The 24875-nt window shown below is 44.1% G+C and overlaps 1 protein-coding gene and 1 long non-coding RNA gene across 11 annotated transcripts; one reads left to right on the top strand and one right to left on the bottom strand.

Moving 5' to 3' along the window:
- The first annotated feature begins 39 nt into the window (after positions 1-39).
- On the top strand, positions 40-21962 carry ODAD3 (outer dynein arm docking complex subunit 3). 4 transcript variants are annotated; one of them, XM_080988183.1, is made up of 13 exons: positions 40-198; positions 3524-3645; positions 5991-6068; positions 6606-6785; positions 12357-12458; positions 12856-12981; positions 13794-13916; positions 15552-15707; positions 18194-18354; positions 18525-18681; positions 19091-19246; positions 19915-19999; positions 21252-21962. In XM_080988183.1, exons 1-13 carry the CDS (start codon positions 114-116, stop codon positions 21389-21391), a joined length of 1671 nt encoding a protein of 556 aa, XP_080844309.1. In that variant the 5' UTR covers positions 40-113; the 3' UTR covers positions 21392-21962. The 4 variants fall into 4 exon arrangements, 3 of the variants coding, with proteins under 3 accessions (XP_080844309.1, XP_080844307.1, XP_080844308.1); XM_080988181.1 differs by lacking the exons at positions 40-198; positions 3524-3645 and adding an exon at positions 4686-4983; XM_080988182.1 differs by lacking the exons at positions 40-198; positions 3524-3645 and adding an exon at positions 4699-4983 and having other exon boundaries at positions 15555-15707.
- Positions 1973-21239, bottom strand: LOC308467010. Of its 7 annotated transcripts, XR_013981064.1 has the most exons (7): positions 20564-20772; positions 15523-15626; positions 13771-13871; positions 12660-12784; positions 6540-6632; positions 4530-4587; positions 1973-2060 (listed from the first exon to the last, which is right to left on the bottom strand). It is a non-coding gene; the product is annotated as an uncharacterized lncRNA (long non-coding RNA). The 7 variants fall into 7 exon arrangements; XR_013981065.1 differs by lacking the exon at positions 1973-2060 and having other exon boundaries at positions 4270-4587; XR_013981066.1 differs by lacking the exons at positions 1973-2060; positions 4530-4587; positions 20564-20772 and adding exons at positions 6012-6129; positions 20786-21239.
- Positions 21963-24875: the final 2913 nt, after the last annotated feature.

Below are 24875 nucleotides of genomic sequence, written 5' to 3' on the forward strand. Positions count from 1 at the left end.
GCGAAGCGGGGCAGGGGGAAGACAGGGAGGCTTGGGGACGGGGGCAGCGGTCGTGTGCAGGTGGGGAAGGGACGAGCAGACCCTGCTTGAGGTGGTAGGAGAGATACTCCGCCATGCCAGTGACACAAGCCCTGCAGGGGATTAAGCCCCCGGTCCACGACCAGATTACAGAGCTGCAGAACAAGATACAACTCCTAGGTAAGGGGTGCCTGGCTGCTGAGTGGAGAAAGCGTTCGGAAGTGGGAGAGGAGGCATCCCGTATTGAGTAAGGCTGCTTTTCTGTGCACACTTACTTGGGAGTAAACATTGATTTACTTATAAGTAAGTGTGCATAGGCTACCAGCATGAGTTTGACCAAACTGCGGGAGGCAGTGGAAGACAGGAGTGCCTGGCGTGCTCTGGTCCATGGGGTCACGAAGAGTCGGACATGACTAAACGACCAAACAAGTGTACATAATATTATATATATAATATAGTAAGTGTGCATAATAAAGGGACGTGGGTGGAGCTGTGGGTTAAACCACAGAGCCTAGGACTTGCCGATCAGAAGGTCGGTGGTTCGAATCCCCTTGACGGGGTGAGCTCCCCTTGCTCGGTCCCTGCTCCTGCCACATAGCAGTTCAAAGGCACGTCAAAGTGCAAGTAGATAAATAGGTACCACTCCAGCAGGAAGATAAATGGCGTTTCCATACACTGCTCTGGTTCGCCAGAAGCGGCTCAGTCATGCTGGCCACATGACCTGGAAGCTGTACGCCGGCTCCCTCGGCCAATAAAGCGAGATGAGCGCAGCAATCCCAGAGTCGTCCGCGACTGACCTAATGGTCAGAAGTCCCTTTACCTTTACCTAAGTGTGCATAATATTGAACTGATTGCAAATTGTCATGCAGGACCACGAGCTAGGTGCTAGGTTGGCCCAGAAAGTGTTTTTCTGTTTGTCACAGCAATTTTTTTATTTTAAAAAAAGGAACAACTGTGGTGTGTTATGTATTGGGGAAGGATCATAGCATCTGCCTTTTGTGTAAAAAAAACCCCTGTGTTCAACCCATGGGGTCTCCAGGTAGGGATGGGAATAGAAGCTGCCTGAAACCATGCAAAGCCATTTCCAGTCCAAGTAGATAATGGTGAGCACGATGGACCAATGGTGTGATTATTTTAGATGTAGCAATCACTCAGCAGAATCCTCAGGGACAATATTCCGTTGCTTTGTTCCTTTTTGCAACACCCTGTAAATTATGTCATTACCACTATTTTGTTAATGGGAAGGTAGAAAGGGAAGGGCTCCCTCCTAAAGCTACCCATGGGGAAAGTGGAACATTACTAGTAGTCCTCTCACTTTTATCTATTCATTTGTGGTATAAAGGGGTGTGGGAACATGAATGTTTGTCAAGCTTCCCTGTTTGAAAGCTTCAGGCTAATTCTTATACACTGCAGATGACCAGACTCCTGGCTGTTCCATTTCAGATCTTTCCCACTTGGATTTCTAACTAACCAGTTGCATAATAAAAAAATCCTTCCAGTAGCACCTTTAAGACCAACTAAGTTAGTTCTTGGTATGAGCTTTCGTGTGCAAGCACACTTCTTCAGATACACTGAAACAGAAGTTGCCAGATCCTTCTATATAGTGAGAAGGTGGGGAGGGCTAACTTAGTTGGTCTTAAAGGTGCTACTGGAAGGATTTTTTTATTTTGACTATGGCAGACCAACACGGCTACCTATCTGTAACTGTAACCAGTTGCATGTAGAAGTAGTAATTATTATTATTATTATTATTATTATTATTATTATTTATACCCCGCCCATCTGGCTGGGTTTCCCCAGTCACTCTGGATGGCTTCCAACAAAATATTAAAAATACAATCAAACATTAAAAAACTTCCCTAAACAGGAGTGCCTTCAGATGTCTTCTAAAAGTCAGATAGTTGGTTATTTCCTTGACATCTGATGGGGAGGGTGTTCCATAGGGCGAGCACCACTGGTTCCCTGTAACTTCACTTCTCGCAGTGAGGGAACCGCGAGAAACTGGCACAGTTCAGCCACTGATGTGGTTTTGCAGAAACACTCTTAAAAATAAATAATTTTTTATGGCACCTTTCCAAAGTTAAAACCATTCTCAAGGCGGCTTACGACATGAAAAGATGTTACATAATTACAAACATAAAGTAGTCATAACCAATAAATAAAACACATGAAAAAGTACACAGCCAAATTGAACAATTTCCACATAAAGCATAATATATTAAAAAAGATACAAAAAATAATGTCAGTAATAGCAACTAAACCTCCCTAAAAAATACCCCAGCCCAGTAGTGTGTTCAGCAGCCTCAGCTTTTGTAGCTGGAGTCCAGTCAGCCAGTCAGCGCCCTGCCCTTCTAGGCCAGGTGGAAAAGACTAGCAAGGCAGAGAGCAGGTCTTCCAGGACACACAGCCAAGATGTTGCCTCTTAGGAGCAGCAGAGAGGGAGAATGTGAGAACATACTATAGCCATCCTTGTGCTACTGCAAAGTCGAGTTAGATGCTAAGAAGTGCTGGTTTCATTGGGTTGTATTCAGCACAGCATGTACTGAGTTCCACTCATACAACAGGACTTCCTTTCTCCATGCACCCCCTAAAATCTGTTCCAAATGGTCCCCCCAGTCCTCTAGAGCAGATTTTGGGGACCCACAGGAGGCTGCAAAGGAGAGGCAAGTTTCTTTGCTCAAGCAAGATGTCTCTTGTGCAAGCAGAACGGCAACATTGGATATAACCCATTAATCCTATTGACTGTGCCAATATCCATATTTCTAGTGAGCACCACAGTCTAATTAATATGTTCAAGTCTCGTACATCCAATACTAGTACACTTTTTGTTGAGGTCTAGAAGTGGAGGGGCATCTGAAAGGTATTTATACTGCCACAGATGTATGATTGGCCTACAATATCTATTTTTGTGGACTGAGAAATTAAAAAACACTATTATTTTCATTTATTTATTTTTAAAAAAATAATATTTATTAAAGTTTCAAAAGAAGAAAAATCACATTAATAAAAAAATTAACAATAAAAAGGAAAAATAGAAAAAAGAAAAACCAGTTAAAAACAATTCCATCTTTTCATCACTTCTTTTACATTTACTTGTTTCCCGGACCAACACTATTATTTTCAGACTGGAGATACAGACCAAAGCAAAATGCTCGAAGCCTCTAAAAGGAGATTGGATTTCCTAAAAAAAGAGGCCTTGTATTAAGCCCTTTTTGTCCTTGGTTACACTCCTGATTCTAGTGAAATACTAAATTCAACTCTCAAAGTATGTCATGTAGTAAAGCATAATTTCTGTCATTTCAATCACTATATATAATGTAGCTGCCATATTCAATCACTATATATAATGTAGCTGCCATAATAGCTGACATAATCACATATCTGTGAGAGGATATGAAGATGACTAAAAGTTACCCAAATTGGCAACTACTTCAAGTTTGGCTTTGCCGCTGCTTCTTTTTTGGATGAGCAATAAGCAGAGTGGTTTTATTTGTCCTCATTACAGAAGGTGATCGGAAAGCTTACTATGAGACCACCCAATGGAACATTAAGAAGAACAAGGAGTCAATTTTGCAACTGAGAAAGGAGAATAAGAAGTTGCACAAAACGTTGGCACATCTCCTAGCGGTGAGCCTCATAGCTATGTTTCCCCCTGTTTCTAGCAAGCGGAAATAATGAGCAGAACTTATGATATCAGCTCATGCTGGCACTCATCCCAGACCAAGATCTCTTTTCACTCTCAGATAAGGGCCCCAGCTCTACAGTTCTTCCTTAGGCACAGTGATTTTTTTCTAAAAAAATGTTTAGGGGTACTCTCATTTTCCTACTCATATTGAAATACTGCCCCTCAATGATGCCAAACTTAGATTCACAAAATGTTTAGGGGTATGTGTACCCCTGTGTCCCCCCAGAAAAAAGCACTGCTTAGGCTTGAGTGCTTTTTGGTGGAAATATATAAAAGCATACATTGTCCATACTTTTACTCTATTAGCAGTCACTGCACAATCTATCAGGGATGCTTCTCAGGAATTCTGGACATTTTGTCCAGGGGTCAAAGCGGTCAACATGGATTTTTAGGTGTTTTTATATCACCTTCATGTGTACATGCTGAAACCAGACAATGGCATTCTATAACCTTTGGGCAATTTGAGATATTTGGCTCCAATGTTCGAGTTACCAAGAAAGCTGGAAAGTGTCATGCGGCAAATATTGTTGCTAAAAAAATATTCAAGCAACATGAATGGTTAGAACTCAAGCAAATCAACAACTTTATTTCAATTTCTGCACTTTAAGATAGTGACTGCAGATGTGGCTGTATGTGATACTGATTTTGCTGCCCGATAACAAGCTAAAGCTACTTCTGGATACCTTAGACTTTCAAAAACTTCTCTTACCGGCCAAACAAGTTGTATTTACAAATATTGAGAAGAAAAAGCACATGATTAATGCGTTATGTTCAAAATGTGTACAGTGTGTCAAAGAAAATGCATGGAAAATATACATGTGCTAACCTGAAGTTCAAGTGTAGCATCTCAAGTCCTTTGCAATGTTGTCTCTTAGCACAGAGACCTGAAAACACACGAGGAAGCATACATTATTTTGTTGCAGCCAGTAATCTATGTTGTCATTGTGTGTCATCACAAATGCATCAGGGCTGTTTCAGATGACAGTGGTGTGTTTGTTTTGCTAGTAAACTACTACTGGAAGTTTAATATGTCAGGGAAAGTAAGCATGAAAGTGACAAGCCATGGAACACAAGTCATTGACCTAGGGCAAACTGCAAAGAAACACAAAAGTATTGCTCAGAGTCTGTTAGCAGCCCATTCTGAATCTGGCTGTGACACTCTGGGACGCTGTCAAGGTGCTAAGGAAGGAACTATGATGAATAAGACGTTGGAACGGCTGTCAAGCCTAAGAATGAACGAAGGAAAAACTGAAGATGTTCTCAGTGAGGCTATAACACTGGTTAGTAGCTTTTATCACCTTTTTCAGCCTGAAGTCCACATTCCCTTCCAGAGGCAGAGGCAAATGTGGGCAGACCAACAAATGTGAATGATACCTTTGTACAGTAGGCAGTTTTGACACACACTTGCACACCCCTCTCTAGCCTCCAAACAAGCAAAAAGCACCATCAGTGTTCAGGGACTGGCTCCAGCCAAGCAAACACACTCAAGGAGGGTGCAAAGTTGGGTTAGTAAGAGGCATGGGTTGGGGCAAGTGCCATGGGAGAGGTCTGAGGTTCCCCATCCCTGGTCACATTAATGCAGACATGCAAGCAACAAGTGTGGTGGCTGGAAACTCCAAACACACATTTAGTAGGAATATTTTCACAGAATTATAGAGTTGGAAGGGACCACAAGGATCATCTAATCCAACCGCCTGCTGTGCAGGGATCTTTTTGCCCAACATGGAGCTTGAACCCACAACCCTGAGGTTAAGAGTCTCATGCTCTACCAACTGAGCTATCCGTTCATGTGCACCAAAGCTTGCTTCACTATCACCACGGAACCACTGGGGAAATGTCAGACATGCTCTTTCCCAAGCCATGGTATGGTATTCATCTGCCAGCTCTGATCCACCACCCAACTAAGCTTTGGTTGGACACACAAGGAAAAAACAAAATTGAAATCCAATTGAAATCCCACTAAATGTACATCCTGTTCCAAAACAGATACTAGAACTCATCAAATGTAACTCATTCTGCTAAGCCTTGGAGGAACAGCTCCTTCCCATCTCCCAAGTCTGGAGAAAGATGGGGGTCTACCTGAGCTCACACTGAGTTTGTCGCACCAGATTTAATAATGTGCTCGCCAATAGCAAGATGGGAAAGGCCCTTATGCACCCTTCGTTTTTATAATTTTATTGCATACAAAGAGTGGGCTGGACATATAACTTGGGACATTGGATTTATGGATCTTGGATTTATGTCAGACTTTCAGAAAATGAAAACAGTTATTTGGGGTTTTTTTCAGGGAGAAGAAAAAGTCATCAAGGCTGCATTCCACGAACATCCAGCTGAGCAAGGGTCTGTGAAAAATAAAACTGGAGAGGTAGGTGATCCCTGTCCCGTTATATCATTGCACAGAACGAAAATGCCAAAAACTGAAAACCCTGCAACACAAAGGAAAAACAATGTGTCTATTGGGCAACAAGTTTCTCAGGTTTGCACATTATTTCAACAACCTGCAGTATCTGTTTGCTCAGAGGAAATAATAGGACAAAAAAACATTTGCACAACATGAAAAGCTTTCCTCAATTCAGTTTTTTATAATTTTATTTTTCATTTTCAGCTTATACAAATATTTTGACAAGAAAAACAAAATCTTTACAAATCTAACTTCCCTTCCCTTCAAATTCCCTCCCTTCCTTTCTGCGGTTATTTATTTCATATCTTTTTTATAGCTGCATATCCAATTCAAATATATTTACAAATTTTCCCTTATCTTAAAGCCTTCCTCAGTTCAGATGAGTTTCAGCTTTATTAAAACCAATTCTTTGTCTCCAGTCTAATTCACCCTCACCTGGATGACTGTCCGCACAATCGTTGAGGCTTCTTTAATTCTTTTCCTCTTCCCTCTGTTCCAAAGGGTGCTATTCAGATCATCAATCACCGGCTATGTGAGAAAATCAATCAGTTAAACAACCTGAAGCATCAGGTGGAGATGCGGAAACGCAGGCTGGAAGAGCTACAGCTTCAGTATGGTGTTAAAACAAAAGAGATCACTGAAATGCAAGAAATGGAAGAACGGAATATAGAGGCAGCTAAGGTGAGTCAAATCTGAATCCTTTGGAAGGAGGAGGCTGAAAAGCTCCACCATTGTTTCCCTCTCACTAGGCTAGAATGTTGTTGTTGTTGTTAAATTTGTATACCATCCTTTATCTGTAGATCTCAGGGTGGTTCACAACATAAAATTACAATATAAAAGACATAATACATCAGGCTCCCTCAACCTTGGCCCTCCAGATGTTTTGAGACTACAATTCCCAGCATCCCTGATCACTGGTCCTGCTAGCTAGGGATCATGTGAGTTGTAGGCCAAAAACATCTGGAAGGCCGAGGCTGAGGAAGCCTGCAATACATAATGCATAATAAAAATAAGAACAAAAACAAATCATTGCTGTAGTGCTGTTGCCACTTCTCTCTCTCTCTCTCTCTCTCTCTCTCTCTCTCTCTCTCCTCCCCCCCCCCTCTTTGAATGCTTGAAAAGGACTCTTGTCATGGGCACCTCACCTTTTATATTTCATCTCACCTTTTATATATGCATTCTATTTATATGCATTCTTTTATATATGCATTCTATATATTCATATATATATATTGCATTCTGCAGAAGTTGGACTCCTGCAGGTATTATTAGTTGTAGTATTCCAAGTGGAGTCTTTCCTTCTACCAGAGTCCTGGTTTAGCTAAAATGTCTGGATTCCCTGAGCCCTCAGATCTCTTGAGAAGAACCACCAATGATTTTGCAAATGGCTCCTTTCTGCTTTGATTCCCTCAGATTGGAGGAAAGCTGCTCTCTCAGGTAACACAGAGAGCAAGTTCTTATCACCGAGCTGTAAGGTTGATGTGTCATTTCTACTCCTGTAGCTCCTCTCCCTGAGATGCAGTGATGAATTCAGGATCTCTCATGTTTGGTCTCTTTTGCTCTCTGATTGTTAGTAATTGGTAAGGAGGCATCAGTGTGATGTTTGCATGTCCTTGGCATGCTGAACCCGTGACTGGCAGTTCTTGGAGTTTGTGCCATTCTCTCATAATCATACAACTGTAGAGTTGGAGGGGACCCTAAGGGCCTTCTTATCTAAGCCATCTTCCTTGTGACAGCCCTTTAGATATTTGAAGCTGGCTATCATATCATCATAGGGACGCAGGTGGCGCTGTGGGTTAAACCACAGAGCCTAGGACTTGCCGATCAGAAGGTCGGCGGTTCGAATCCCCGCAATGGGGTGAGCTCCTGTTCTCGGTCCCTGCTCCTGCCAATCTAGCAGTTCGAAAGCACGTCAAAGTGCAAGCAGATAAATAGGTATCGCTCCGGCGGGAAGGTAAATGGCGTTTCCGTGCACTGCTCTGGTTCGCCAGAAGCAGCTTATTCATGCTGGCCACATGACCCGGAAGCTGTACACCGGCTCCCTCGGCCAATAAAGCGAGATGAGCGCCGCAACCCCAGAGTCAGCCACAACTGGACCTAATGGTCAGGGGTCCCTTTACCTTTACCTTTATCATATCATCTCTCAGTCTCCTCCAGACTAAACATGCCCAGCTGCTTCAACCATTCCTCATAAGGCTTGGTTTCCAGGCCTTTTATCATCTTGGTTGCCCTCCTCTGCACATGTTCCAGCTTGTCAATATCCTTCCTAAATTGTAGTTCCCAGAACTGGAGTTGGTGCTCCAAGTGGAGTCTGATCAAGTTAGAATAGGGCATTGAAAATAGAAATAATAATAATAATAATAATAATAATAATAATAATAATAATAAGTTAACTGACATTTATAAAGCAGGACATCCTGGCATTCTAGAGCCGGTTATCCTAAATTGGATGTCATCTAGGAATGGCAGCTTTCCTTCCTGGGCAAGCAGCAGCTGTGGGAGAGCAGGACTGATCTGGATCAGAACTAGAGCAGGAATAAAGGACTGAATTTCTATCCCTTTCCTCCCAAGTGTGCAGTTGCAATCCTGATGAACCCCTCCTGATGCTGCTGCTCTTTATCAAAGACAAAACAACCAGTTGCTAACATATAATGTAACGTGTAATTTGACTCCCCTTTTCTTTCTGGCAGCTTATGTGAACACACCGCAAGAGGGAGGCAAAGAACCACTGCATTACTTTCCTTAATTCTCCCCATTCTAGCTACTTAGCTGTAATAGACGCAGTAGATTGCCCAGTAGGCAGATTAAGCACAAGCTTTGGGCACTAGCAAAACAGCGGAACAAAACAAAAAAACAACAACAAGAAGAAAATGTTTTTGGGAAGAATTTGACATTCGATATTAAAAAACAAAACAAAATTAAAAGATTCTGGGGATGCATTCATGTAGAGATAAAAAAGATGTTCAAAATCTCTATAGAAAAAAAGCCAGAGGCATATTTGCTGAGCATTTTAGGAAAAGATACCCCACAGGATAAGAAAATATTATTCTTATATGCTACAGCCGCAGTCAAACTAGTCTTGGCAAAAAACTGGAAAGGAGGTACTACCCCCACAAAAGAAGACTGGTTGAATAAACTATGTGAATATATAGAACTGGCAAAGTTAACAGCTGCCATAAGACACCAGACAAATCAGAAATTAAGGAGCGTATGGCAATGTTTTGAAGACTATATGAAAAAACATTGGTCTAAAGATAACATGTTAATATGCATAGATTAAGTATGTATAGCTGAAATAGAATTGATATATTAGGAATATCGGGGATAATATATGAAAGATGCAATGGTAAAAAGACTGTAAAAATAAAGAATGTTGAATTTTGGGGAAGGGAAGCCACAGGGGGAATTATTGTTTTCTTTTGCTTTTACAGTGGTGCCCCGCAAGACGAATGCCTCGCAAGACGGAAAACCCGCTAGACGAAAGGGTTTTCCGTTTTGGAGGTGCTTCGCAAAACGAATTTTCTATGTGCTTGCTTCGCAAGACGAAAATGTCTTGCGAGTTCCTGCGGGGTTTTTTTCCTTCCCCCCCTTTTTCCCAAGCCGCTAAACCGCTTATCAGCTGATGGCTAAGCCGCTTATCAGCTGATCGTTAAGCCGCTTATCAGCTGATCGTTAAGCTGCTTATCAGCTTATCGTTAAGCCGCTTATCAGCTGATCCACTAAGCCCGCTAAGCCGCTAATACTGTAGCACTAATCCGCTAATGGGCTTGCTTTGCAAGACGAAAAAACCCGCAAGACGAAGAGACTCGCGGAACGGATTCTTTTCGTCTTGCGAGGCACCACTGTATTTTATTTTTTATTGTGTGCTGCGCTGGTGCCGGCTCGCCAGAGCAGCTTCGTCACGCTGGCCACGTGACCCGGAAGTGTCTCCGGACAGCGCTGGCTCCCGGCCTCTTAAGTGAGATGAGCGCACAACCCTAGAGTCGGACACGACTGGCCCGTACGGGCAGGGGTCCCTTTACCTTTTATGTTACCTTTTATTTTTTGTGTGTGTGTTTTTTAAGCAAAAAAACCAATAATTTTTTAAAGTAAAAAACAAAACAAAAAAAAACCAATTGAAATAGTCACCGTGGGGGAAATCAGAAGTTGGTTAGACTTACACTCCACTACACATCTTCCCTCATGTTTCTGTTCTCTATTACTGATTCCCACCTAAACCAGGAGGCATTCTATTCAAGTAGTTCAAAATAATGCAAGGAAGTCAGATCCTGTCATGTGGTGCAATATCTTGATTTCTTTTGTTTTGAAATGTTGTTTTATGGTTTACTATTGGTTTTATTTTGAATTACATATGGGGGCACCATAATCTTTTCAGTGCTTGGAACATCTAAGGTCTTAATTCTGTAAATGGAGCTGTCCGAAATTGAGAAATTGCCATATGTGCCCTATTCTCAGATGAGGACATCAAGACAGAGAGAAGGGAGATGAGTAGCTCACTGAGATACTGAGGACAAAAGCACAGTGCCTGAGCTCCCAAGCCTTAATTTATCCACCAGACCTCTATACTGTTCCTGTTAGTGATATGATAGGGATGCTGTTCCACTTTTAGTCCTCTGATATGAATGATTTATACACTTGAACATACAGTACAGGCAGGAGCTACACTGATACACACCTTCACAAACCTATGAACGAAGTATGTATTCTCCACCCTGTGATTAATATACTCAGTACATTTTGGCTGTGAATGGGCAACAGCTCGGAGCCATGAGAGAAGGACCCATAATTCAGTGATGTGGTTTGCTTTGTGCACATAAGCTCTCAGGTTAAATTCCTGGCATTATCTGACACGAGGATAACAAGCCTGTAGACCCTTTGCAATTCAGAACATACAGTACTGGGGTACAAACAGTTGTCTAGGTTGGCATGGGAGCTTCATATGTTCATATGAAGGTTTAAATCAAAGCTTAGCATGTCCTGCAGCTAACTGCATGTGCGCATATGTTGGATGTTTTTATCTACAAGAGGAAAATTGTGTGATAGTTTCGAAAAATAAGCATTGTTGAAAATGTAGGCAAACATCCTCTATCAGATGCAATTAACCGTGTGCAAATGCATGAATATGTTATCAGATTGAAGTATTGAAAGGATTATTTTATTAGATGGTAAGAGCACATAACTTGGAACAACATCGCTGTGCTCTAATTTTTCAAATGCTAGAGTATCTTTGTTTAAACAATCTTAGATACTTATATTGGTGTTTGATATCTTTCTGAGAGACACTGGTTTCTCAGTATCTCATTATTTTTCTAAGAGAGATTCAAGCACCATTTTGCACATCCAGTTATACAAAACCTAATGCTTAGCACCTGCTGTAGTCAGTGCTTTCCCCCCCTCTCATTTTGACTCAAGAAAATCACCAATTTATAGTTCAGATCGGGGGAAATTAATACAGTAAATGGACAAAAGATCAAGATTCACAAAATATTTAAGGGTATGCGTCCCCCTGCATGTCCCCAGAAAAAAGCACTGACTGTAGCTAAACCAACTGAAAAACAAGCAGTTGCAACTAGCAGATCACAGGAATCTGAATAAAGGTATCACCCAAATTTGCAATATCTACCACTTGTAAAACAAACAGAAGAGATTCTTGGAACTTGCCTCAGAAAGCGGGGGTTTCTAATGTATTCTGATTACTTAAATAAAACTTGTTTGAGTAAAGGAAGTAGGAAGACAGTGGTTGTATTCAACCACGTTCTTGTTCCCTCAATCCTGTCTGTGCATAAATGTCGTTAGAGGAGAAGACCACACATGCCAGACAGGTGACTTTTCTCACCCACCACCCATCCTGCCAGATCCTGAGGTCTTGCGCCGGGGACTATTCTCCACTTGCTGGCTGAGCTATACCAGCATTTTGTTTTCCCTTCCAAGCTGGCAATGTGCCAGGTCCGTTTTTTCCTTGTTCTGTCACCATGGAGCGATCACCATGTTTGCTCACCTTGAAGATTCCCTACAACTCAATGAGGTCATTGTAAAAATTTCCACTGACTCGTAAAGCACTTGGGATGGTTGTCAGTCCAGCCATATGCAATCTGAAGAACGTGGTAATGGAAAGATTAGACTATAGAACCTGAAAGTTGCTTGCATCCCTGCAGCTGTAACTTGGGAAAAGGACATCTTTGAACTAGATGGGTTTTTGGAGAGACTTCATCCTACTGGCTGCTAGCTCAGTTTGCTGTTCTTTATATCCAGACTCTACGAACGCTGGAGAACCGACTGGAAAAGGCCAGATTTAAGACTGATGAGGCCCAACGCATCACCGGCATGTACCAGAAGTTAAAATCGCATATGCAGGTGAGACACAGACACATTCTAAGATAGGGATGGGGAACCTTTTCCAGCCCAAGAGCCAAGTTTCTTCATGAGTAATGTTCTGGGGGCTAAATGGCAGGTATGGTTGGACCAGAGCCTCACATGCAATCCATCCACCTGCACATTTGCCTCCTGTTCACCCACAGGGCAGGTAAGTAGGTTAAACAGAGAGACTGTACTCACCCAAGGTCACAAAGTAAGCTTTGTGGCTGAGTGAGGATTTGAATCCTGATCTCCCAGGTCCTAGATGCAGTGAGTTAAGTGGGTTAGGAGCCACTGAGGGAGTTAGATGATTAGGGATTTGTGGTCTGCAAAGATAAATGAGGCATCATGGCTATTTGCTCCACAACCACCCTGGAATGCTTCATCTTTTTTCTAGGAGCAGAGCCTGCACTTCCAGAACAAGCTGGATGCTATGGAAGCTGAGATCTTACGCCTACGCAACGAGCTTAAGGACCTGGAAAGCGTGAACACGGAAGCCCAACATGCTCGTGATACAGCCAGGGTAGGGAGTCAGCACAGTGTTGGATACAGGAGGAAGGAGCAGTCATGGTTTGTGGCTACTGTGTGGTGAGGAGCAATACAGTCGTACCTTGGTTCTTGAACGGAACCCGTTTCAGTAGTCCGTTTGACTCCCAAAACCGTTCAAAAACCACGGCGCGGCTTCTGATTGGCTGCAGGAGCTTCCTGCACTCAATCAGAAGCCTCGTCAGATGTTTGGCTTCCATAAAAAGTTTGCAAACCGGAACACTTACTTCCAGGTTTTGCAGCATTCGGGAACCAAAACGTTTGAGTCACAAGGTGTTCAAGTACCAAGGTATGACTGTATATACATGTTGAACTTGTATAATAATTAAATAATACAAGACCTCCCACTGTAAGGAGATTCTCACTAGGGGCTGCAGTTATAATTAATTTTATTTGCACACATATTATTCATTTCACATATTTTACTCTGTTCTTAAGAGTCATGCTTTCAAAGAACTTGGGGTTTGTTCCAGAGACTTTTTAAGCTTTTAAAGCAAACATATTAGCCTAGAACTCTTATTTAAAACAAATAAAATAAGAGTCGGGTTCCCCTGTATTAACCACACAACTCTAATTGTGATCTAGTGTTGAGTAGGTTAGGAGAGAGCACCAGGAAGTGGTCCTCAGGGAACATCACAACATCCCCGAGATTGGAGTCTCACCACATTAATGGGTGTATTGGGCTGTCCAAAAACAGGCCTAAGAGATGCAGAGATGTTCACAGTGCACCCTATTTAGAGATTACAAGGACAGGACAGTAGCTTACCTTCTCTTCCCTCCAAAATGCAGGCACAGCTCCTGAACCAAGAAGAAATCATCTACCGAGAACGGAAAGTTCGTGATAAGAAGCTGAAGGATCTGAAGAAGCTGACCGAGGAAAAGAGAGCGCAGAATGAGCGTACAGAGAGGCGGGTACTGTAAGGTTTTCTTCTCTCCATTAAGTGACTGACACTCCCCAAGTCTGTCCCCTGTCTCCAGACTGACTATAAGCCAAAAGGATATTTTGCCTGTTAGATAGCTTCTGCTTTTCCTGGTGCTAACAGCAAGATCTTAAATCTCAGAAGTGGACTAGATAAAGATCACAAATGTCTGAAATGGGCAAGCAGCCACTCTCTGACTCTGAACAGGCCTGAGTGTGCTTTAAACCTTCTGTAACGAGAAAAGAGGAGTTAGGTCTTATCATTATAATTCTGCCCCCGCTAGCAAATTCTGTGGTTTTGCTGCATCTGTGTGAAATTACAGAAGTCATAACACTGTCTGTGAACTGCCAGTGGGATTCTATAGCAAAATTTTAAAAATCTAACATTGCCCCCAATCTATTGTCAGCCAGGGATCTGGGCAAGGCCCCATCTCTTTCTGAGGTGTGGTGTTATGGCTTGTCAAGTGTATTTTTGGTCCTTAAGCACTGGCCACAAGGTTTGTCAACTGAACTCAAGCCCTGGGTATGGAAATTACTATACTGATTAGGATTGTTTCATTACCCAGCTGAGGCTCAGGCCACTAAGGGCATTTAAAAACATTTTAGAGGCCAACTGTTGCACCATGAATCCCTCCCCACCTCTGCTGTTTCCTCTTCCAACTACGTGTAAAATTTTGTTAAATAAATAAAAAGTTTCTTGCAAAGAGGCTCAGTGGATGATTTTTCTGAGCACCCGATTGATCTCTGCACCCAGTTAAGAAATAATTAGTTTATGTAGCAGGTGAGCAATTATATCCTCCTTTATGAAGTGGGGCTGCTTTGTTTATTCCCTCCCACGAAAGGCTTTAATCAGGGTGTCCTGACTAATCTGAGGGTGGGCTAATGTGGATGTGATCAGTGACTTAGAAGATCCTGCCAGGGGAAAGAGCACGACGAGATCATCTTGAAGATCTGTGCCTTGATTACCCAGAGGCCCTTTCACATATTGCCACCTGAACTGCGTTCCAAGGGACTTCTCGTGCCCGTTTTTATTTAACATCTCATTGGCTGGGTGATCTCATCTATACTCCAGGGAAGGTGATCAAAGGTGTTCTGGTCGCCACCAGCTGTCCAGGGCCTTGACACAATTGTAAAGGCGAGAGGCAGTAAAGAAGGGAAAATTATTAAGCAGATGAAAACATTGGCAGGATTATTGTAATAACCTTCAGTTTTATAAAAGTATATATTTAAAGAAGATGAGTAAATGAGCAAATTAAGTTAATTTGGATATGCAGAAGATATTAAGAACAAATTTAAGGAACTGCAGAAAGAGGGGGAAGGAAGTCAAGTTTTGAAATGTCAAAATGATTGTGAAATTAGTGAAATGTATAAAATTAGTGAAATGTATAAACTTGAAAAGTATAAACAAACAAAGGCTAAAAATAGAAGAAGGGAAAATCATTCAAAATGGGGGGGGGGGATAGAAAGAAATCTAGTCAGTTCAGCATACAATAAAATGAGGCAGGAGAGGAATTAAAAGCAAATCAACAATCAACTGGCAAGGCCTTAGTATAACAGAAGCCATTTTGAGATTTTTTTGTTGGGCTATGTGTACTGTACCTTGTCCACATGCACTCCATTTGTTTCAGCAGTCTCAGAAGGATCGTATCCCATTTGGAAGTGACGACGTACTCAAGGAGCCCCAGGTCAAGAAATCAACTATCCTGAAAAGCAAACAAGCCATGTTCACCGCAGCAGAGGCCTTTGACAAGATCCGAGTAGCCACTGGCGTCACAAATGCAAATGTAAGAACTTTGCCCGCTGCCTCCTCCCAGACTCCTTCCTTAGCTGAGAGAGGGCAACATTAGATCACTGTTAAACCCACCCTCCCAGCCCCTTTCCAGACTTAAGACGCTTGTTATTTCTAGCTCCCCAGTCTGAGATTAATCTAGTGAACAACATTAGTTGTTTTGGTGTGGATCAGGTTGCTCTAAATGTATCTGACCTGCCTCACATTCACTGGCAACGGATTCAGGAAGCCCAGCCAGTGTTGTGACACTGTCAGGGCTTGCACCCCAAGATTCAGAAGGAGAAATAGGCAGCTTGCTATGAGGGGTAGGAGTCTGTTTTATCACTATAATTTGCAAAGTAGCCCAAATTCAACCTCTAGCTTGTCCAATGAAACAGAAACAAAGCGAGTGCAGGATACGCCACCGTGCAATTCCTGCTTAATTTTTTTTCAAAAAGGAGGAGTCCCTAGGGGGAGGGGGTGATGCTGTTAATTTTGTTGCCCCCAGACAAACTGCAAACAGAAGTGAATTTAGCCACCCTTCTCAGAGTGGGAGAACAGCTTCCTGGCTACTCTCCCTTCTTTCAGGCAGAGGACCAAATAATAAAACTCAGAATTGATCTGCATCTTTCCTCGCCCCCGTTTTGCAGCAGCTCCAGCACATCCCATGACTGCTCCCTGCTGATATGCAGTTGACGCCACAAGTCCAATTGTTGCTCGGGGCACTAGTTATTCATGTGTGACGGCAAAACATTCTCTGCTCTCCATGTACCAGCTGCTGCCAGCCAATCAAAACTTAGTTATCCTTTTCTGTTGCAGGCTGTGTTCTTATGCCATTCTGGGCAAATTCCATTCATAAATTTATTCCTTGCCCTTAGTTGATTTTTCTCATGACTTTGGCCTCTACTTAAATATCCCAAAGACGCTCTGGTTTGTTTTTTTTAAAAAAAGCATTTCTAGGAAAACCGGATGTCCATTCCCATTCAGGTCTTCTGCACTGTGAACCCAGCAGGAATGCTGCTGTGCCCGTAGGAGGCTCAGGCTTGCAGCCAAGCTATCTATGCACAATCAATTGTTGCTTTTTGGCAGGAGCCAGACCTGCAGACAGCCACCCACTGACGTAGTTTAGAGGCACTTGCGCTGCAGGTTCCTGGAGGGCAAAAGGGCAAGGACATGAAATCTGGATCTTTTCCAGTAAAGCTGAGGGATTGGAGAGGATGTGCTTGTGGCAGGGCTGGATTAATTGAACCTATAAAGCCCGGTATGTTGATGAAAATCATTGGCTGCCCCTCCTGTTGTCCTCTCCAGTTGGAAATTTTTGACCCGCTTCCTCCATGCCTGAAATTTCAGAGCTGTGTCTTGTCCTGTAAGCAGCGTTGCCTGTAAGCATGACTGTCCCATGAATGACACAGACCATTTTAATTTACTCTCAAGCTGCTTTTTGGACCCATTGCAAATCCATTTGATCTAGCGAGGATCACAAGGCACCCAAACTAGACAGGAAAGTTTCAGGTTGGTTCTAGAACCAGGACAACTGTCTTTTGCAAGACTTCTCTGTGCTCCAGACTTCTCTGTGCTTCTGTTAGCTTCTAAGCCAAAGAGATACCCCATTCTGAGATTGCCACACTTTGATGGTGTGCTGGCAGGTTTGCATTGTCTTGTCTCATGCCCCTGTGCTGCTGGTTGCTCTCCTCTTAACTTGGTCTGCTTGAACTGTAAGAATTCATCTTTTTGGGAGGTTGGATACCAGCAGTTGGCTCTAGCAGAGACAGGAGACTTTGCTGACCACAGTGGTTTCCCTATTGAGGCTCCTTTTGATGTGTGCAGTAATACCTCTGGTTGCGAACCTCTTTGGGTTACGAATTCTGCTAACCTGGAAGTAGCTGCTCCCGGAAGCAAACTTTGCCCCGGGATGCAAGCAGAAATCACGTGCCAGAAGTGTGTGCACGCAGCGGGGGCCCCATTCACAAAAGCGTTCCTCAGGATAAGAACAGCTTCCAGTTACAAACGGACCCCCAGAACTAATTAAGTTCATAACCGGAGGTACCACTGTACAGTGGTACCTCTAGATACAAACGGGATCCGTTCTGGAGCCCTATTTGCATCTAGAAGCAAACGTAACTAGCGACGGCACATCTGCGAACATGCGCGTCGCTTTTCGCCACTTCTGCGCATGTGCATGACGTCATTTTGAGCGTCTGCGCATGCGCAAGCAGTGAAACCCAGAAGTAACGCGCTCCGTTACTTCCGGGTTGCCGCGGAGCGCAACTCGAATGCGCTCAACTCAAAGTGTATTCAACCCAAAGCATGACTGTACTGTAGGAGGCAAAAGGGCCAGACATGACCAATAAGATCTGCAGGCTTGCCTCAGAGCTGTGGTGGATCCTATCGTTCCACGGCTGCCTCTTATTTGGATGGAAAGAGTAGCATGCATGCCGAGCAGGCAGGGGCCAGATTCGTACAGCTCTGATACTTCCATTCATCCCTGTGAAATCTTGACAGGATGTTATGGCCTGCTTCGCGGCTCAAGAAGAAACCTTCAAGCACCTGGAGGAAATGAAGAATGAGAATGAAGAGTCCCTGGTGCGACTAAAAGAGGAGAGGGATGTATTGCAACGTGAACTTGAGCACACCAAGTACTCGGGAGAGGCCCGGAAGGTTGGGTAAGTTGGCTCCTCCACTTGTATCACTTGGCTTACAGGCAAGAGCACATGTTGGCGATCCGCCATGCAGAGTGTGCCAGTCCTTGCTCCCTGACCCACATGAGGGTTAGGAGCTGGGGGGCTCAAGGGTTCTCTTCTGTGAACCACCCCACCCCCTCTCCCACCCCCAGGGCCCAGAACCTTATGAAGGAGTTACGCGCGCATCTGCAAAAAGAAGAGAAGAGGCGTGATGCAACCCGGGAAGAGCTGTCCAAGGTGAACAAGGTTCTGCTCAGTGCCAAAACTGGAGTGGAGCATTTGGCCTCCAAAGTGCAGCACATCAAGCTGGTGAGTGCACAGCTGAGCATGTTCTGGCTCTACGGCAGGCAGCTCCCCACCCAACACACAGCCTACAGCTCAATCAATGTGATAACCAAGATCGTACCTCTGACCTGCATGATGTTCCCAACAATCTGCACTACTTGGCAGCACCATCAGTGGCAGGTTGAGGCTCTCCACTGAGGAGGAGAGTCTTGGAGGAAGAAAGCAGGGGCTAATGGTTATAGCAGGAGCTGTGAGGCAGAACTCCAGGGTTCTGTTCACCTCACTGAAAGATATGCTTATAGTAGGGTAACAGGATTTTGCCTTTGTTCTCTCCCTGTGTGGCCCTGATCAAGTAGCTGTTCCAACAAGTTCATAGGTCTCCCTGCTGTGCTCTGTTGGGCAGAAGCTAGTGAACATCTCTTCTTCTCCCTAGGAAGATAGCCGCTTTGCTTCTACCCAATTGAACGAGAAAGCCAGTGATTATGTCCTTGACCTCCTGGCCCAGACAGAGGAGAAGCTGCTGTTCCTAATGGATTCTCTCAAGGATCGAGACAAGAAGGAACTTCTCCAGAGAATTGAAGACGTGGAGGTGGGTTCAGATAAGGTTGAGAGGGCCAGACTAATTTGTCTTCTCAGTCACCTTTGTTGGGATTCTACACAATGACATATTCCCCAATTCACCAGGCAGTGATAATCCACATGGAATTATGGGGTTTAGCTTCCTATGGATAAGAGGGCACTGAGACTTGTGATGTTTTTTTCCTATTTGCTTTATTTACGAATACACAACTGAGCATTTGGGGAGCAGACTCCTAAAGCAGTCAGTGCAGTTGCTAATTCTGCCTCGGTTCTCCAAAGGGAGCAACTTGTGCTTCCCAGGCACACTTCTGTTTCAACTAAGCACTCTCTGCTCTGTCCTTGCCCTGCCTAAATTCAGACTGGCTTCAAACTCTTTGCAATTCTCTTTCGCCCTCCCTTTTCAAACTCTGGTGGGTTCTGAATTCCAAGAACATAAATTTCTCAGCCATTATGGCTGCATTCCAGTTATTAAGATTCTTCTATTTAATCCCTGACCCGATCAGGTGACATTAAGGCAAAACATGACTCAGTCAAAGTTACAAAGATAATACATTTCAAGTCAGGTCAGAATTGCTGAGCTACGAGGTCTGCTGGGCTTTGCCCTAATACACAAGGAAATGAGTTGCCCCTCCCCATTTCCCATGGTCCCAGTCTAACCTCTGTCCTATGTTGTTGCAGTTCCATTCTAAACTTGAGAGACGGCTGCCTGCCTACAATACGAGGGTCAAACTACCCACCGCACAGAAGCCAGACATGTATTATGGTGAGTCTCAGCAGCATGTATCCAAGTTTTCTAACACATGGCCATTGGATGGAAGCTACATTGCACAGCGAGAGTCTTCCCTGTAGGCAAATTCTGTTGCCTCATGTCTACTTCTGTGCTCTATAGCTTCTATAGCTGATAGTTTTGGGTTCCATGTATTGGGCTAACTTCTGCAGGTGGGTACAATGGAAAGCAATGCACAAGAAGCTTTTTGGACTGTGGCTGTGGACTGTTTGCCGTGTTAGCTGTGCCACAATTTTGTGGGAGCATAGATTGTGCTTGTGAGCATAGAACTCAGCTTCCTGAATTAAAAAAAAAGTTGTTTTGAAAAGAGAATTTGTAACTTTTGTGGGTGTGCGGGTAAATTTTAATGCACGTATACAATGCCTGCTAAAATTTCTGAAATCGGATAAATGGCTTAATGGGATTTTCAGCAGAGAGGGGAAACGAGCAAAATGATAATGTATTTTACAAAACACTGAACATTATGCAAACCCAGAGTAAATATGCATGTTTACATACCTTGCAGAATTTCTTATTTTTTTAATCCAGAATTTGGATTACCTGGGCACAGAATTTCTCTCCTTCATTGCACAGAGTTCACGCAGCCCCTGTCTTAGCACACTGTGGGCTCTTTGGTAGTTTTAAGTTACAGGTTCTGTGTAGGTGGCAGCTGTGTGGCACAGGTCTTCTCTGCCTACAACATCATTGGCCTTGAACACATGGCTATGGGGCATTGGCACACCTATGTTTCCCTTTGTGACGTCACAGATGTAGAGTACTTACCTTTCTTTGCCTTTGGGCTATGGGCTTTGTTGAGGGGCAGCCTTTCTCCGTGGCTGTGGACTTGGTTATGATGCTAGTCCCGTGTCATAGTGCAGGGCTTGGAACCTTAGCCTTGTGACCTCATGCACGATGATGATTTTATTTATTGAATTTATATACCGCCCTATACCCAGAGGTCTCAGGGAGCTTCACAAAACAAAATCAAAATATAAAACCACAAAATATATACTCAAAATAAAAGCAATAACCCTCCCCCCCAAAAAAACCACCAACCACATTTTAAAAGGTCATAGGATGTCAATCAAATCAGCCACCTGGTTAAAAAGGAATGTTTTTGCTTGGCGCCTAAAGGTGTCTAATGAAGGCGCCAGGCGAACTTCACTGGGGAGAGCATTCCACAGACGGGGAGCCACTGCAGAGAAGGCCCCGCTCTCGTGTTGCTACAAACCCTTTGGTCTCTTTGCAGATGAGGAGGATAGCGGAGAGGATGATGCAGATGTGGTGACCCGTGCAGCCCTGAAGCGTCAGTCCCAGCAGATAATAGAATCGAAGACCAAACGTCGCACCCGCTACAGAAAGAAGGAAGGGAAGCTGCATCCTATGTAGCCCCCTTCCATACCTTCCCCTGATCCTGCAGTGCTCCAGAGTCCTTGGCTATTAAAGGTGCCTCCCAGCCACTGATTTTCCGTGTGAGCCAGTCCTACACTTCACTCCCGCCAAGTCTGCAGGCCCCAGGAAAGGAGAAACATGACCGCTTTGTGGATCTGTTTCCCATGCTGGCAGAGAGCAGGCAGGGACCTACAGTGAGCTGCAGCCAGTGCATAGCTCCTGCTCTCCCTGCCTTTCAGCTCTCACCTATGTGAAAAGCATGGGGTCTTCAGTGGGTGGGGTGGGGTGGGGTGGCTTGGCCCTGGTGTTTGTCAGGAAGGAAGAGGATGCACCTTGCCCACCTCCCAGCTAAATAAGACTCTTTTCCAGAATGTCTCAACCCTGAGCAGAGATATTCCCCACCGTGCCCTTAGTTTGACTGATTTCCCCCCTTGCTCCAGCCACAAGCACCCCCCCGGTATATGTGGATGGAGGTGGGGGCTCAGAGTCAGTTACACTCTGGTTGCGGAACGGGGTTACTATGTGCTGTGTTTGCTGTGTATGATGCAATAAACCCTGTTCAGGCTGAGTTGCCTCCTTGTCTGTGCTTTTGTCAGCGATGGGGTGGACTGTAAACAGAGATCAGGCTGGTATTGCAAAGGCTAAGGAAGCAGATGGTTGGGAGACCAAGCTGTTCATAGGGTTGGCTTTTTGGTGTAAATCTCCTGGATGCAGGTTTTTTAAAAAAGAAGCATAGCCTGGTTAGTTGATGTTAGCCAGACAGGTGTCCCTCAGCTTCTCTGCTGACTGACCATCAGTGGTGAGGCCAGATCCACAATGTGTGGCTGTCATTTCAATCACACCCACTGAAAAATGGTGAATTAAAGGACCAGAAACTGTATTGTGGGATCTCATGTATCTCTAATCCACATGGTGCACTCCTTTTAACTGGGCTTGGCCCAGGTTTGTTTGTATTGCAAACAGAGAAGAGCAAGCAGCCTTCCTTGGTTGTTTAGATTCCATGTTATGTATCCCTGATTGGCTGGGATGCTGCTGTGAAGGCTAAGAATGTCCCCATGGGGGGAGAAAAGGCTCTGAGAGAGCAGAGGTGTGGGGAGGGAGTGGGCTGCAACACCCAGAACAAAAATGCAGAAGGAGTTGGTAGTGGGTGTGCTAAGATAAAGTTGTGTGTGGTCTCATGGGCAACAGTTCAGCAACTGCTCCAGTACAGTGGTACCCCGGGTTAAGTACTTAATTTGTTCTGGAGGTCCGTTCTTAACCTGAAACTGTTCTTAACCTGAAGCACCACTTTAGCTAATGGGGCCTCCTGCTGCCACCGTGCTGCCGCCACACGATTTCTGTTCTCATCCTGAAGCAAAGTTCTTAACCCAAGGTACTATTTCTGGATTAGCGGAGTCTGTAACCTGAAGCGTATGTAACCCAAGGTACCACTGTAAATTATATCATGTAGATTTTCTTTGTATAGTATTTGTTTCTTCTGTCCTGTGTGGCAGAATCATGCACTCGCAGAATAATAGAATTGTAGAGTTGGAAGGGACCCCCAAAGTCATCTAGTCCAGCCCCCTGCAATGGAGGAATCTCAACTACAGCATCCATGGCAGAGGGCCACCCAACCTCTGCTTAAAAACCTCAAATAAACCTCCCGAGGCAGTCCCTTTCCACTGTCAAATATCTCTTGTCAATTTTGATTTCTATTCTTCCTTTCAGTCTACAAAGACCCTTGGGGCAGCTTCCATTAAAAACGAATCAGATTTATCCAGTCACTCGGGGGACTCGCTCCATGGTTGCATGTCCTCCCCACCCCCATCCCACCCCCTTCATTAAGGCTGCAATATTCACTCGGACTGTGTGCACATTAGTGGCTTAAAACAAAGCAAGGTTGTTTTCCTCTGCTGTGTTTCAAGTCACATTTGCACGTGGCTGGACACACCAGAGAGGGGATAGGGGTGCCCACCTGATGCGCATTACCTGATTTGTTTTCCCACACTTGCAATTCCATCCCCCTCCCCTGTTCAAGGAATCTGCCATCTAAATATGCACAGATGCTGTCTGAACTGAACACAGCTCAGCTTAACTGCATCTTGCATTTTCAAGTTGGATGGAAGTGGGGGGAAGGAATGAAGGAAGATAATTTCTCAAGAAACTACAGGATACCTATGGATTTTGGCTAATATCATGTGCACTTCAGACATCAGTGGTGGGAGCACACTGGAGCCTTGTAAGGACAAGTCCCAGTGAACTCAGTGGAACTAATTTGGGAGTAGATTGCGCTGTAAATTGTTGTGGCTCTTCTTACTGACTCTCACTGAGCTGCTCTTGGACACAGCAAATGTTTCCCACTGGCCAAGAGCAGGGAGGGAGGAGGCAGGTGAAGTGACTTGGTGAGTTGCTAAGCCACCAGCGAGTGTTTGACTCATTTTACGACTCCTGTTTGCATTTTATCATATTAGAGTTTTATTGTCGTGATGCCTATTCAGATGCTGCCCTGGAAACACTCCTGGGCAGCACAGAATTGTGAAAAATAAATATTCTCTGCTGTCCAGGGACTCGGATCAGCTGGCAACAAGGGAATGCCAGGGGTGGACTTTGGTAATCGTTCATTATTTGACGAGGCCAAAATTTGGCACCCCCAAATGGATCTTCACAGTTTTGCGCCCTCTCAGCTCAGCACTCTGTGGGGGGTAGGAAGCCCCCACACTGCCCTAAATCCAGCGCCAACACCCAAGAATGGCAAATGCGCACACTCCCTGATGAGAGCCAGTTTAGCAAAGCAGCTGAGAAACTACCGTTGCAAGCAAGGAAGCCCCGGGTTCAAATCTTGTCTCTGCCACCGGCAACCTAAATAGGTTTAGACAAGCTACTATCACCTCTTCCCCTGTCAGCTACTTGGGGGGGGGGTGTGATGCTTTGCAGGGCTGGTGTGAAAAATGCTTGTGATGACATCTGTAAATCCCAGCTAATAGTCAAAAGCCCCACAACAGGAGTAACCAACATGGCGCCTCCAGGCATTGCAAAACTACAGTTCCCACCTTGCCAAGTATTATGAATTACTCTCTTGATAAGAGTCCTGTGTAATATTGCATTGGACGAAGTGAATATTGTTTATATATAGGAGAGAAATTAAGAATCGAAAGTTCTTTACTTTCAGAATCTTATTTTTCTGTCTCAGCCTATTTTCTACACTCTCTTTTTATTTATTTCTCTCTTTTTCTACTCCTTTCTCTGCCTGTCCCCTTTTTCTTTCTTCATGTTCTTATTGTTATCTAGATCAAAGCCTTAGTTCGCTTAAACCAGGCAGAGGGCCTTCTCCGTAGTGGTGCCCTCCCTGTGGAACACCCTCCCATCAGATGTCAAGGAAATAAACAACTATCTGACTTTTAGAAGACATCTGAAGGCAGCCCTGTTTAGGGAAGTTTTTCATATTTGGTGTTTTATCGTATTTTTACTATTCTGTTGGGAGCCGCCCAGAGTAGTTGGGGAA

The sequence above is a fragment of the Podarcis pityusensis genome, assembly GCF_964106645.2.
Source record: "Podarcis pityusensis genome assembly, chromosome: 17".
Classification (NCBI taxonomy): domain Eukaryota; kingdom Metazoa; phylum Chordata; class Lepidosauria; order Squamata; family Lacertidae; genus Podarcis; species Podarcis pityusensis.

Excerpts from the sequence above, each read along its gene's own strand:
- ODAD3 (XM_080988181.1), top strand. The coding sequence starts at position 4,732 with ATGTCAGGGAAAGTAAGCATGAAAGTGACAAGCCATGGAACACAAGTC. Across the intron at positions 6,786-12,356 it reads GGAATATAGAGGCAGCTAAG|ACTCTACGAACGCTGGAGAA; the intron begins GTGAGTCAAATC and ends CTTTATATCCAG. Across the intron at positions 12,982-13,793 it reads ATGCTCGTGATACAGCCAGG|GCACAGCTCCTGAACCAAGA; the intron begins GTAGGGAGTCAG and ends TCCAAAATGCAG.